Genomic DNA, 15372 nt, shown 5'->3' with positions numbered 1-15372 from the left:
GCCGGGCTCCCGTGCAGGCTGTGTGTGCCGTGTTCTCGTGCAGGCTGTGTGTGCCGGGCTCTCGTGCAGGCTGTGTGTGCCGGGCTCCCGTGCAGGCTGTGTGTGCCGTGTTCTCGCAGGCTGTGTGTGCCGGGCTCCCGTGCAGGCTGTGTGTGCCGTGTTCTCGTGCAGGCTGTGTGTGCCATGTTCTCGTACAGGCTGTGTGTGCCGGGTTCTCGTGCAGGCTGTGTGTGCCGGGCTCCCGTGCAGGCTGTGTGTGCCGTGTTCTCGCAGGCTGTGTGTGCCGTGTTCTCGTGCAGGCTGTGTGTGCCATGTTCTCGTACAGGCTGTGTGTGCCGGGTTCTCGTGCAGGCTGTGTGTGCCGGGCTCCCGTGCAGGCTGTGTGTGCCGTGTTCTCGCAGGCTGTGTGTGCCGGGCTCCCGTGCAGGCTGTGTGTGCCGTGTTCTCGCAGGCTGTGTGTGCCGGGCTCCCGTGCAGGCTGTGTGTGCCGTGTTCTCGTGCAGGCTGTGTGTGCCGGGCTCCCGTGCAGGCTGTGTGTGCCGTGTTCTCGTGCAGGCTGTGTGTGCCATGTTCTCGTGCAGGCTGTGTGTGCCGGGTTCTCGTGCAGGCTGTGTGTGCCGGGCTCCCGTGCAGGCTGTGTGTGCCGTGTTCTCGCAGGCTGTGTGTGCCGGGCTCCCGTGCAGGCTGTGTGTGCCGTGTTCTCGTGCAGGCTGTGTGTGCCGTGTTCTCGCAGGCTGTGTGTGCCGGGCTCCCGTGCAGGCTGTGTGTGCCGTGTTCTCGTGCAGGCTGTGTGTGCCATGTTCTCGTACAGGCTGTGTGTGCCGGGTTCTCGTGCAGGCTGTGTGTGCCGGGCTCCCGTGCAGGCTGTGTGTGCCGTGTTCTCGCAGGCTGTGTGTGCCGGGCTCCCGTGCAGGCTGTGTGTGCCGTGTTCTCGTGCAGGCTGTGTGTGCCGTGTTCTCGCAGGCTGTGTGTGCCGGGCTCCCGTGCAGGCTGTGTGTGCCGTGTTCTCGTGCAGGCTGTGTGTGCCGGGCTCCCGTGCAGGCTGTGTGTGCCGTGTTCTCGTGCAGGCTGTGTGTGCCGTGTTCTCGTGCAGGCTGTGTGTGCCGGGCTCCCGTGCAGGCTGTGTGTGCCGGGCTCCCGTGCAGGCACTGTCACAGCAGGGCTAGGAGTTCTGCCAGATCCAGCTGTCCCTTGTTCCCTGGGAATTGATTCTGGGACCCCTGGGGACCCCAAACTCTGTGGGTGCTCAAGTGCCTTGTATATAAAACAGTGCAGCGGGACAGACGCTGTGGTGTAGAGGGTAAAGCTGCCGCCTGTGGTGCCAGCATCCCATATGGGTGCTGGTTCATGTCCTGGCTGCTCCACTCCCCATCCAGCTCTCTGCTATGGCCTGGGATAGCAGTAGGAGATGGCCCGAGTCTTTGGGCCTCTGCACCCACGTGGGAGACCTGGAAGAAGCTTCTATCTATCTCTCTCTCTGCTTCAGCCTCTCTGTAACTCTGCCTTTCAAATAAAATAAATACACCTTAAATAAATAAATAAATAAACGGTGCGGCGTTACCATGTGACCTGCGCATGTCCCGCTCTGGCTGGCTCCGAATCCCTAACACAATGTAAAGGCTGTGTGAACAGAGGTCCGACTGCGTTGTTCAGAGAAGTCCGACGTGCTCAGTCCCGACACCCCCTGTCCCCCCCCCCCGCCCAGGTGTTTTCTGTCCAGGACTGCGGGAGTGCGAGGATGTGAGCCGTAGCTGCTGAGTGCACAGTGGGTGTCATCCCAGACAGCATGTGGCACGTGGCCACCTGCTTCACAAACCTGAAGATACCGGTTTGACTTTGAAAGACTCCAATCAGAAAGGTGAAGCCACTGCGGCCCATTTGCACTGGTCACACCTCTGGCTGGGAAGCAGCTGGAAAGGAAGCCGCAGGAGCCAGCCTCACTGGGCCCCACTGGACCTCACTGGACCCCACTGGATGTCACTGTACCCACTGGGCCTCACTAGGCCTCACTGGACCTCACTGGGCCCCACTGGGCCTCACTGGACCCCGCTGGGCCTCACTGGGCCTCACTGGGCCCCACTGGATGTCACTGTACCCACTGGGCCTCACTGGACCTCACTGGACCCCACTGGGCCTCACTGGGCTTCGCTGGGCCCCACTGGACCCCACTGGACCCCACTGGATCTCACTGGACCCCACTGGACCTCACTGGGCCTCACTGGGCCCCACTGGACCTCACTGGGTCTCACTGTGCCCCTCTGGGCCTCACTGGGCCCCACTGGACGTCACTGTACCCACTGGGCCTCACTAGGCCTCACTGGACTTCACTGGGCCCCACTGGGCCTTACTGGGCCCCACTGGACCTCACTGGGCCCTTCTGGGCCTCACTGGGCCCCACTGGGCCTCACTGGGTCTCACTAGGCCTCACCGGGCTCCTCTGGGCCTCACTGGGACCCACTGGACCTCACTGGGCCCCACTGGGCCTCACTAGGCCTCACTGGGCCCCTCTGGGTCTCACTAGGCCCCACTGGACCTCACTGGGCCCCACTGGGCCTTACTAGGCCCCACTGGACCTCACTGGGCCCCTCTGGGCCTCACTGGACCAGTTGGCAGAGCAGGGGTGGACTCCAGGACCAGACCGTGTGCTTTGGGCCTCCTCGCTCAGCTTGTTTGTTGGGAAATGCATCCCCACCCCCGTCCCACTCCTTCTGCCTCAAAACCAGAGGTAGTTAGTTAGGCATGAGATTCCCTCAGCACCAGCTGGCCCACAGCAGCCGGCAGCGCCTCGCTGATGAAAATCTCCGGGCAGCGCGGTGCCAGTGCCGCAAGAGAACCCTTTAGGGTGTTCACTTTAGCCAGAACACCAGCAGCTTATGGACCTGACTGATAAACGGAATCCGTTACAGATAGTGGAGTTTTAAAAATATTTCTCTTTAGTTTGTAAGTTTTAAGAACTTATGAAATGTGGGTTGGCCCATATCTGACCTTTGTGACCACTTGGGTTGTGAACTTGTGGATGGAAGATTCTCTCTCTCTGTTGCTGTGGATTCATTCTGAGGATAAGCGTGGTGGGGGCAAGAGGCGTGGAGTCATAACACAGACCCCGGGAGTCGGATGAAAGTGGGCCAGAGGCGAGCAGCCTGCAGACTCGTTTATTTCAGTTGGTGCAGCAGCTTATAGAGCCAAGGCAGCCAATCTGGTCAAGGGGCGGTTTATGCTGTAACCAATCACTGCCTGTTGCTAGGCAGGCTCCTTTGCCAGGTGGGTTCCACTGCCATTTCCTAAGTAACTGATGCTCTCCGGCCAGTGCCATCTTGGCATTGCCTTCTCATTCCACTATATAATATATATATAATATGTATAATATATATATATATATATATATATATATATATATCCCCTTTCCTTCTCCCCACTCCCTCTGTCTCTTTGTAACTCTGCCTATCAAATAAGTAATAAATAAATAAAGGAAAATTAAGAAATTAAAAAAAGAACTTATGAAATACTTAACTAATACAAAAATATATGTACTGTCTTGTCAGCCAGCTTGAAGATTTTGTGTGGCACTTTCAGTCTAGTTAAATGTATTAGCAGTGATCAAGTCCGTCTGGCTACGGGGACGGTCTGTTCTTTATGGCAAGCCGGTGAGCCGGGAAGATGTGTTATTGCTAATCATCCATTATCCTTCTTGGCAAAATATTCGGGTTGCAAGGCCAAATCACCCAGGAAGAGGTGAAGAACTCGGGCTGCGTGGAAGGCCCCTGAGGCCCTTGAAGAGCCCGGTTCACACTGCACCCTGGACAGGCTGTTGCCGTGGTCAAGAGAGGTGCCCGGAGTCGACATGGAACAGCGCCCCCAGCTGGCCACACTTGGCAGAACAGCGCCATCTGGCAGTGCCAGGCCCCTAGAGTTGACCCTGCTGATTGAAGTCCCAGAGTTCTCCCACCAGCAAATGGACTTGTCACAGATCGGTGACTTTCAATCACCAGAGGCAACAACGGAGAGAGCAGCACGTTCCGTCGCTCTGTGCCTCCAGGGCAGTGGGCTGGTTGCCGGGGGTGCTGGGGGTGCTGTGTCCCCTCTGTTCAGCCAAGCCCACTGGAGCCTGCTTCTCAGTGGTGGGGACTGTGGTTTCCGCCTTGGAAGTCACCGTTGCATCGGACACAGTGGGCTGTGTTGCTCTTGGGAAACTCTCCCCTTGAGCAGAGCCTGGTTCCCCACTGACCGTGGTCCCAGCTCAGCCCTGCTGCTCCCCCTGGGCTCTGGGGTTCGAGGCCCCGGAGCGTCCAGCGCATACCCGCTTACACCTGGTGGTCATGCCAGTGAAGCAGACACCAGCTGGACAGGGGAGGGGCTGGTGTGCGAGGAGCAGAGCTGGGTCTAGGCTGTGGGTTTGGTCTGCGTGGAGGCAGCAGTTGCTTGAGTGTGGAGGGTGGGCTGGGATGTGGCCACTCTCCCTGACGTCCCTCCACGGTGCTGCGTGCGGGTCCTGCCATCAAGGGCCTGGGCTCTTTTTTTTTTTTGACAGGCAGAGTTAGACAATGAGAGAGAGACAGAGAGAAAGGTCTTCCTTCCGTTGGTTCACCCCTCAAGTGGCCACTACGGCCAGCACACTGCGCCGATCTGAAGCCAGGAGCCAGGTGCTTCCTCCTGGTCTCCCATGGGGTGCAGGGCCCAAGCACTTGGGCCATCTTCCACTGTACTCTCGGGCCACAGCAGAGAGCTGGACTGGAAGAGGAGCAACCAGGACAGAATCTGGCTCCCCAACCAGGACTAGAACCCAGGGTGCCAGCGCTGCAGGTGGAGGATTAGCCTAGTAAGCCGCAGTGCCAGCCCGGCCTGGCTTCTTTCAAGAGCGGTGGAGCAGGGGTCCGCGCTGTGGCGTAGTGGGTTACACCGCCACCTGTTGTGCCAGTGTCCCACGTGGGCACAGGTCAAGTCCCAGCTGCTCCGCTTCCAATCCAGCTCCCTCCTAATGGCCTGGGAAAGCAGCGGAGGATCGCCTCAGTGCTTGGGCCTCTGCAGCCACTGGGGAGACCTGGTTACTCCTGGCTTTGGCTGTTACAGAGACCCCTCTGTCTGTCTGTCTCTCTCTAACTCTGCCTTTCAAATAAATAACCAAGGCGGGGCTTGGTTACTGCACGGATTACCCCAGGACGTCCAGTGCTGCGTGGGTAGGGAGCAGAGCCCCGCGCCCTCCTGCACACACGGTGTGGCAGGCCTGTCTCTCGGTGTGGCGCGCGCGGCGGGGGGCTGTCTCTCGGTGTGGCGGGCCTGTCTCTCGCCTCCCCGGCTGCCTCGGTTCACAGCTCCCTCGCCTCCCTCTTTGTAGCGCCGTGGCCCAGGCTCACTCTGCTTTCCCTCGCCTCTTTCTCCCTGGCTCCCCTCCCCTTGCAGTCTGCCCAGCTCTTTGATTTCTGGGTGGGCAGGACACTGGGCCTGGGACAGGGGTTAGGAATCTTGAGGAGTTGGAGAGGGGTTCCCTGGACGTTCTGTGGGGGGAGGCACAGTCCCCAGGACCGCACGGCAGTGCCTGGAGCCAGTCCCTCGGTGTTCGCGCCCCGGAGCTGGCACCCTCCTGGCCTCCGCCTCCCCTGTGTGGAGAGACACTGCTCCTCCCTCGGGGTTCTGCTGGGGCAGGTGGTCAGACTGCTCAGCCAGTCAGTCACCCCCGCCCTGGGGGTGCCGGACGCTGGGGCACGTCGGACTCCAGCCGTCCGCTCTGCCCTTGCTGCTCGTGAGCAGGACGACTGGGGTTCCCAGGGTTGCCCAGGCCGTGTCCTGTCTCCTGGGCCTCCGCCATCAGGGCGCACAGGGGAGGGGGGGCCCCTGTGGCGCTGTTTGCACTTTGTGTGTGGTTTGGTTGCTGTACCTCGGGACGGCTGGCTCATCTGGCTCATCACAGGGGCGCAGAGAGCCTGGAAGGGTTTTGTTCTGCTTTCGGAGGCTATGGGAGTCTCCCCTTGGCCCCGGGCCTGCTTCCAGGATTTCAGTTGCCCTCGGTCAGCGACAGCACCATAGCGTAAGTTGGGAAAGAGAGGGACCACGTTCTTACTCGTTTAATTACGGTGTGCTGTTACAGTTGTCCTGTCTTGTTATTACTCATTATCGCCGTGCCTCATTTATAAATTAAACCTTAAAGACTTGTGTGCCTGGGAGGAAAACATGGTGAGGACAGGGATCGGTTCTGTCCGTGGTTTCACGCAGCCGTGGGTGGGCTGGGACTGCTGTGTGTCTTGAAGATGTTGTGACTTCCGCGCGGAGACGTTTGTGAGGAGGCTGGAGTGGGCTGCACGTCTGGACGCCCCCCACGATGTGCGCATGTCCGCTCCTGGGTCTGGGGTTCTGACGGTGCCTTCCTGCCACCCCCACTCCTGGGCGGAGTCCGGCGTGTGGGCCCCTCTGCTCCCCGCCCAGGGCGTGCCGGTGGCGGCTCACTGCGTGCTCCCTTGTTCCCCCAGGAGACCTGACACGATGACGTCGTGCGGGCCGGCCGAGGGCAGCCACAGCCAGAGCTGCACGTCGGCTGACAGGTAAGAACTTCGTCCCCAGAGGCTGTGCAAGCTGGCCCCGTTCTTCCCACTGCTCTCACTGCCCAGAGCTCTTTCTCGGCTCGTTCTAGTGGCCCTCCTGTAAGTCACCTGCACGTGCTGGGACACGAGACCGAAGGGTCAGGAGCAAACCCGAGCAGTGCCGGTGTGGAGATGAAGGTCCCGGGCCACGTCAGGCCGTATCCCCAGCATGCGTCCCAGTCCAGGCTTTATTTTTCTAACTATAAGGCTATACAGGCATTTTAAGTAACTCTAAAAAAATTTGATTATTTTTATTTATTTGGAAGGCAGAGACAGAGAGAGAGAGAGGATCTTCCGTCTGCTGGTTCACTCCCCAGATGCCCACAATAGCTGAGGCTGGGCCAAGCTAACCAGGAGCCATCTGAGCCTCCCGCGTGGGTGGCCCTTACGTGCTGCTTCCATGGTGTGCGATAGCAGGAGGCTGGATCGGAAACAGAGCCAGGACTCCAGCAGGGGCTGCAGCATCCCCAGGGCATCTTCCCTGCTGCCCGATTGCCCGCCCCGGTTATTTCTGAGCCCTGATCTTTGCAGCCGTGTCAGCCTGCCACCTCCTTAGCAGGGTTGTGTCCTTTTCCCCAGAGGATGCCTGTCTTCTGCTACGTTGGTACATTCTGCAGGGACCGCAGGCCAGAGCCCTCCTGGGCAGTGGCATCTTGGGAACTGGAACTTGGGAAATTCCTGGGTGCAGTAGCCACGTGGAGAAGGCAGCCGTGCCTGGTGAACCAGTTTCACCCTCTTTTGTGTCTGGAGCGCAGTGAGCCCAGCGTGGCCTCCAGCCGGCAGCCTCTGCTCCCCATAGTCTCCGATGGGGCCTCGGTGCCGGCGGCCAGCGCAGGTGTTCAGGGCCCTGCGCGGCGAGCACAGTGGCTACGACGCCGCCGGCACATCTCCTGAGCCCCGGATTGGGAGCAGACGCTGCCGTCTGCATGCGTTACGCGTGTTCGTTCATCTCTCCGCTCGTCCGTTGAGCAGATTCGTGCTGACTGCCGGCCGCGTTCCAGACACGGTGGCCAGGATCGGCCTCTGCACTCATAAAGTTCCAGTCGAGAGACAGGGTTCTCGTTTCCAGACGAAAGGAACGCAAACCCACATCCCTCTCGCTCCAGGCCCAGCATCTCATTACCGTGCTGATGCATGGCATGTCAGCGGTTGTGTGTTCAGCTGTCCATCCCCTGTGCCGGTACACGGCCTGTCAGCGGTTGTGTGTTTAGCCGTCCGTCCACTGTGCCGGTACACGGCCTGTCGGTGGTTGTGTGTTGGGCCAACTGTCCCCTGTGCCGGTACACGGCCTGTCGGCGATTGTGTGTTCAGCCGTCCATCCCCTGTGCCGGTACACGGCCTGTCGGCGGTTGTGTGTTCAGCCGTCCGTCCCCTGTGCCGGTACACGGCCTGTCGGCGGTTGTGTGTTCAGCCGTCCGTCCCCTGTGCCGGTACACGGCCTGTCGGCGGTTGTATGTTCAGCCGTCCGTCCCCTGGGCCGGTACATGGCCTGTCGGCGGTTGTGTGTTGGGCCAACTGTCCCCTGTGCTGGTACACGGCCTGTCAGCGGTCTTGTGTTTGGCCATCTGTCCCCAGTTGTGTGTTGGGCTGTCCATCCACCGTGCCGGTACACGGCCTGTCAGTGGCTGTGTGTTCAGCTGTCCGTCCCCTGTGCCGGTACACGGCCTGTCGGCGGTTGTGTGTTCAGCCGTCCGTCCCCTGTGCCGGTACACGGCCTGTCGGCGGTTGTGTGTTGGGCCAACTGTCCCCTGTGCCGGTACACGGCCTGTCGACGGTTGTGTGTTGGGCCAACTGTCCCCTGTGCCGGTACATGGCCTGTCGGCGGTTGTGTGTCAGCCATCCATCCGCTGTGCTGATACACGGCCTGTCAGCGGTCTTGTGTTTGGCCATCTGTCCCCAGTTGTGTGTTGGGCTGTCCATCCACCGTGCCGGTACACGGCCTGTCAGTGGCTGTGTGTTCAGCAGTCCGTCCCCTGTGCCGGTACACGGCCTGTCGGCGGTTGTGTGTTCAGCCGTCCGTCCCCTGTGCCGGTACACGGCCTGTCGGCGGTTGTGTGTTCAGCCGTCCGTCCACTGTGCCGGGACACGGCCTGTCGGCGGTTGTGTGTTTGGCCGGCCGTCTGCCCTCAGTAAGCGCGCTGCCTGGGAGGGCGGCCGTTCTACCGTGCGGGTCCTCTCGCTTCCTGTTGCCCCGTGGCAGAGAAGGGCTGTCACTCTGCCTTCTGAACCCCGGTGGAAGACCAGCAGGCTTCCAGTGACTAAAGTCTGAATCCACGCTGACATCCTCAGTGGTGGCAGGACAAGTGCATGTTCTTCTCTTTTGTAAGCTGTAATGAATCCTAATTGTTTATTTAAATAAGGATTTCTGCCGCTAGTCATACTTAACATAAGAAACTATTGGCAAAAATGTGTTTGCATTTTCTCAAGTCTCTAATTTCTGCCATACAACCAAGAACAGCAGCGTCATTTATGTGCTAACGTCCCAGTTGAGGGAGAAATCTTTATGTAAACAGCCCATTAGGCTTCAGAGGAAGGAGCTGAGGAGCAGCGGGATGGTGGAACTGGGAGTTACTCTCTCAGGGAGGACCGCAGCTGCGGTTTCGGAATCCCCGAGGGGCGGGTCCGCACATGCGGAGGACATGCAGGTGTGTGCGCTGCCGGTCTCAGCACCTCGGCCGTCGCTGTGCTGTCATGCCCGGCCGCTGGGAGAATGTCTGCATTTTGAGCACCCAGATACCCTCATTCTCATTGAATGAGGGCCTTTGCTTTCAAAATAATGTTGAGCATCCTCACGCTGCTGATCTCCTCGTACCACATATATACATGTATATACATACACATATATATATGGAGTACCACATACATGTATATACACACATATATATGTGGAGTACCACATACATGTATATACATATACACACATATATATGGAGTACCTCATACATGTATATACATACACACACATATATATATGGAGTACCACATACATGTATACACATACACATATATATATGGAGTACCTCATACATGTATATACATACACACACATATATATTTTGGAGTACCACATACATGTATATACATACACACATATATATGGAGTACCACATACATGTATATACATACACACACATATATATGGAGTACCACATACATGTATATACATACACACACATATATATGGAGTACCACATACATGTATATACATACATATATATGGAGTACCACATACATGTATATACATACACACACACATATATTTTGGAGTACCACATACATGTATATACATACACACACATATATATGTGGAGTACCACATACATGTATATACATACACACACATATATATGGAGTACCACATACATGTATATACATACACACACATATATATTTTGGAGTACCACATACATGTATATACATACACACACATATATATGGAGTACCACATACATGTATATACATACACACATATATATGGAGTACCACATACATGTATATACATACACACACATATATATGGAGTACCACATACATGTATATACATACACACATATATATGGAGTACCTCATACATGTATATACATATACACATATATATGGAGTACCACATACATGTATATACATACACACACATATATATGGAGTACCACATACATGTATATACATACACACACATATATATGGAGTACCACATACATGTATATACATACACATATATATATGGAGTACCACATACATGTATATACATACACACATATATATATGGAGTACCACATACATGTATATACATACACACATATATATGGAGTACCACATACATGTATATACATACACACATATATATATGGAGTACCACATACATGTATATACATACACACACATATATATATGGAGTACCACATACATGTATATACATACACACACATATATATATGGAGTACCTCATACATGTATATACATACACACACATATATATGGAGTACCTCATACATGTATATACATACATATATATGGAGTACCACATACATGTATATACATACACATATATATATGGAGTACCACATACATGTATATACATACACACACATATATATGGAGTACCTCATACATGTATATACATACACACACATATATATATGGAGTACCACATACATGTATATACATACACACACATATATATGGAGTACCACATAGGGGTACTCCATGAGTTCATGGGGAAATGGAGTTAGAAGACAAGTGCAGGGGCCGGCGTTATGGCGTAACGGATACAGCCTCTGCCTACGACGCCAGCATCCCATCTGGGCACTGGTTCAAATCCTAGGTGCCCTGCTTCCCATCCAGCTCTCTGCTGTGGCCTGGGAAAAGCGGAGGATGGCCTGAGTGCTTGGGCCCCTGCACCCATGTGGGAGACCTGGAAGAAGCTCTTGGCTCCTGGCTTCAGCCTGGCCCAGCTCAGGCTATTGCGGCCATTTGGGGTGTGAACCAGCAGATGGAAGATCCTTCTCCCTCTGTCTCTTCCTCTCTCTTTGTTAACTCTTTCAAAATAAAAAAATACATCTCTTAAAAAAAAAAAGACAAAAACAATGGTGTTGGCATTGTGGCATAGCAGGTTAAGGTGCCGCCTGCAGCACCAGTGTTCCGTATGGGCACCTGTTTGAGACCCAGCTGCTCCACTTCTCATCCAGCTCCTTGCTAATGCACTTGAAAAGCAGCAGAGGACCCTCACAGTGCTTGGGCCCCTGCACCCACGTGGGAGACCTAGAAGAAGCTCCTGGCTCCTGGTTTTGGCCTGGGCCAGCTCCAGCTGTTGCAGTCATTTGGGGAGTGAACCAGAGGGTAGATCTCTCTGTCTCTCCCTCTCTCTCTGTAAGTCTGTCTTTCAAAAAAAAAAAAAAGACAAGTGTACTTGGGTGTCAGAAAACTTTTGAGATCGTGTATATATGTAGCTGTGTGTGTATGTGTGAAATCTTCAAAAAGTGAAAATGTTATGAAAAATCTACGCATGGAATTTGAAGATTTTTTGCACCGAAATTGATCTTTCAGTGCCGTTTTCCCATAAACGTTCTAAGTTCCCTCCTGCGTCCCCCGGTGTGTGACCTGGGCTGCAACTTTACGTGGTGAGGAAAATGCCCCACCCCATCTGATCGAGGAGCCGTCAGCCCCTCTCCTGCGGCAGGGCCACCGAGAACCGAAGCATTGGCCGCGTGTGGTGGCTGTGGGCAGGGCGGCCCGAGGCCCTGCACAGATCCGGAAGTGCCTGCTTGTTACCGGCGTGTGGTGGCTGTGGGCAGGGCGTCCCGAGGCCCTGCACAGATCGGGAAGTGCCTGCTTGTTACCGGCGCCCTCATTCGTGCAGCGCTGTTTGTTCACCGTCTGCTCAGCCAGAGTTTTCTGGGTGCCGGGTGTCCCGGTGGCCAGCACAGGCCAAGAACACCAAAACAGCCCCGGCTTCGTGCAGCGTTTGCTCTGCAGGAGCTCACGTGTCCGGGGAGCCTCTGCTCCTTGTCTTTACCCACTGCAGTCGGACAGCTTAGCAAGCCCAGAGTCAGCAGACGCTGGGTGGTTTATGGTGCTGGTGTGGTTTCTCAACCGTCACTTGCCAAGAACTGCCCACGGCTAACGAGAACCGAGCAATGTGCACTGCCTCCTGTCTTCCCTTAGGGTTACTGCCGTCCGCGTCAGGGAAGACGGCTGAGTGGTGGCGGCCACCATTCGTTGTGCACACCGTCCACGCCACGTGCTGCACGCGGGCGGTGCTTACTGTCACTGCCCCCAGAGAGGGAGAAGCTGGGGTGAGAGCATCACCCGCAGCCTTGGTGGAGTTAGAGTTTGCACCTAAGCCTGTGGGACTCTGTCCTCCCAAGAAAGATACAGTGGTGGTGATTTCTTTGTTTGTTTGTTTAGATTTATTTTATTTTATTTAGGAGAGTTACGGAGAGAGAGGGAGGGACAGAAAGCAAGAGGTCTTCTACCTGCTGCTTTACTCCCTAGATGGCTGCGAGGGCCAGGTCAAAGCCAGGAGCCAGGAGCGTCATACGGGTCTCCCACATGGGTGCATGGGCCCAAGCACCTGGACCATCCTCTACTGCTCTTCCCAGGCCATTATCAGGGAGCAGGATTGGAAATGGAGCAGCCTGGACTTGAACCGTCACCCATATGGGATGCTGGCATCGCACATAGCAGTTTTATCTGCTTTGCCACAATGCCAGCCCCATACAGAGGTCTCCTGGGGCCACCACAGCAGGTTAAGCCACCATATCTGCAGTACCAGCAACCCAGAGGGGTGCAGGTTCGAGTCCCAGCTGCTCCACTCCGATCCAGCTCCCTGCACCTGGGACAGCAGCAGAGGACGGCCCAAGTGCTTGGGGCCCTGCACCCATGTGGGAGACCAGAAGAAGCTCCTGGCTCCTGGCTTCAGCCTGGCCCAGCCTCAGCTGTTTCGGAAATTTGGAGAGTGAGCCTGCGGGTGGAAAACCTCTGTCTGTCCCCTCGCTCTCTGTAATACTGCCTTTCAAATAAATAAGTAAAAATTTTATGTTAGAAAATGGGGATTTAAAAAAAGATGGTTTCTGTGCTTGTGGTTTGCAGCTAGCGTGCATCTCTGCGGCCAGCCAAGAGCAGTGCCGAGAGCCCCTGACCGCTGTTTGTCTTTCTGGTTCAGGGTCAAGGTGGACGGTGTGAAGGCCGCGGGAGACCCTCAGGGGCCACCACTCTGCACCTCCGTCCTCTCGCAAAGACTGAGCCAGAGCCACCCGTGCTGGAGCCGAGGGTGGACATGTTCAGCTCAGGTATGACCGTCAGCGGCCCACCTGCGGATCTCAGCGCTACAGAAGCCGGCAGGCCCGGGAGGAAGCAGCTCAGCGGAGTCCAGAGCCCCTGCCCGTCTGCTGCAGCCGCGGCCCGGCACAAGGCCCTCAGCATAAAGGACAAGATATCCGAATGGGAAGGGAAGAAGGAGTCGCCTGCTCCCGCACCTGCCAGGAGAGCAGACGGGGCAGCGGGACACCTGCAGCCCTGCGCAGGGGAGAGGAGAGGCAGAGATGGCGGCGGGAGAGCCCAGACCGAGCGGGGTGGAGGGAGAGTGACGGCCAAGCGCCAGGACGCGGCGCCGAGGCCAGACCTCAGCCAGCCAGACGGGGAGCCGGAGGCCGGCTGGGGCCGGAGCCAGGAGCCACGGTGTGGCAGGCGCCTGCCGAGCGATCAGCTCTCGGTGCTGAAGCAGGTCGAGAAGCTGGAGCAGGCTCTGAAGGACGGCTCGGCCGGGCTGGACCCCCAGATGCCGGGGACCTGCTATTCCCCACATTGCCTGCCTGACAAGGCGGAGCAGGGGCTCCCCGCCTCTGAGAGCCACGGAGGCAGGGCTGGCTCGGGGGGCAGCCAGAGGGGCCAGCCGTGGGACCTGGGGGCCAGGGAGCCTGCCCCTGAGGCTGCCGAGGAGAGGCAAGGCCCAGAGAACGTGTACGGGGGCTCGGAGGGGTCGCCCCCGCAGCCCTTCATCAACCCCCTTCCCAAGCCCCGGAGAACGTTCAGGCATGCCGGAGAGGGGGCCGAGGACGGGCACCCAGCCACCGGCTTCCGGAAGGAGAGAAGAACCCTGCCCCCTCTGCCCGCCCTCCCTCCCCCACCCCTGCCCTCCTCGCCCCCACCTGCCGCCGTGACCAGGAGACTGGGGAACGGGAGGCAGAAGCCCAGCGCTGACCACAGGTAGGTGCCAGCTGGCCGGGAGCGGGGCTCTGTTCACAGCCCCGTGGCATCTTGGGGTTCTTCCTGACTGTTCGTGGCGTGAGACCGTGTCCTGTGACCTGGAGTCGTGGTGCCTGGTGCCTGTGCTTCCTGTTTGTTCTTGGTCCCCGAGAAAGAGCATCTGCTCAAACGCCGAGAGAGGCCACTCAGGACCAGAGCAGATGGGGGGCAGGGCTGGGCTGTGGCCAGTGGGTGAAGCTGCCCCTATGACGCCGGCATCCCATATGCGCACTGGCTCAAGTCCCAGCTGCTCCACTTCCCATCCAGCTCCCTGCTGATGCACCTGGGAAGGCAGTGGGAGATGGTCCAAGTGCTGTTGACTGGTCAGTGGACTCTTCTGGACCTCTCTGTAACGGGATTTCCTGGGCAGAGAGGACCACGTGTCCCCTTGTCAGTGGCTATTGGTCTTCGTTGCTTAATGTTGCTGTTAAAAGCTGACTTGTCTATTGTGGTATGTATTTTTCTAAATATTCTATTTGATATTCCGTCAGATTTCACACATACCAAATATGTTTGTATTTAATTAGGATTCTGTGCATTTGATGAGTTTACTCCTGAGTATTTTATCTTTTTTTTTTTGGACAGGCAGAGTTAGACAGTGAGAGAGAGAGACAGATAGAAAGGTCTTCCTTCCATTGGTTCACCCCCCAAATGGCTGCTACGGCTGGCGCACTGCGCTGATCCGAAGCCAGGAGCCAGGTGCCTCCTCCTGGTCTCCCATGGGGTGCAGGGCCCAAGCACTTAGGCCATCCTCCACTGCACTCCTGAGCCACAGCAGAGAGCTGGACTGGAAGAGGAGCAACCAGGACAGAATCCGGTGCCCCAACCGGGACTAGAACCCAGGGTGCCAGCGCCACAGGCGGAGGATTAGCCTAGTGAGCCGTGGCGCCGGCCTGAGTATTTTGTCTTTTTGTTGCAATTGTTGATGTAATCTATTTTCCTATAACATGCTCTTTATATTTAAGGAAGCCATTTCTTTTTGTATATATTCTTAAAAATGTATTTATTTATGCATTTGAAAGGCAGATGACAGAGATAGAGACAGGGACAGAGAAAG

The 15372-nt window shown here is 56.3% G+C and overlaps 1 protein-coding gene across 6 annotated transcripts in view; it reads left to right on the top strand.

The window, feature by feature from the left end:
- Positions 1–15372, top strand: part of DENND2A (DENN domain containing 2A) — a 125826-nt gene that overhangs the window by 39035 nt on the left and 71419 nt on the right. For 3 of the 6 annotated variants that reach the window (XM_062186272.1, XM_062186184.1, XM_062186005.1), the window contains exons 1-2: positions 6462–6533; positions 13234–14276. In XM_062186272.1, the coding sequence (XP_062042256.1) occupies positions 13348–14276 (929 nt within the window). In that variant the 5' untranslated portion in view covers positions 6462–6533; positions 13234–13347. Of the gene's footprint in view, positions 1–6461; positions 6534–13233; positions 14277–15372 lie in introns of those variants that run through there. The other 3 variants (XM_062186360.1, XM_062186095.1, XM_062186454.1) reach the window with 2 other exon arrangements.

Source organism: Lepus europaeus, chromosome 1, assembly GCF_033115175.1.
Source record: "Lepus europaeus isolate LE1 chromosome 1, mLepTim1.pri, whole genome shotgun sequence".
Taxonomy (NCBI): Eukaryota; Metazoa; Chordata; class Mammalia; order Lagomorpha; family Leporidae; genus Lepus; species Lepus europaeus.
Note: the sequence above shows the minus strand (reverse complement) of the source record. Positions and strands in the feature narration are given on the sequence as shown.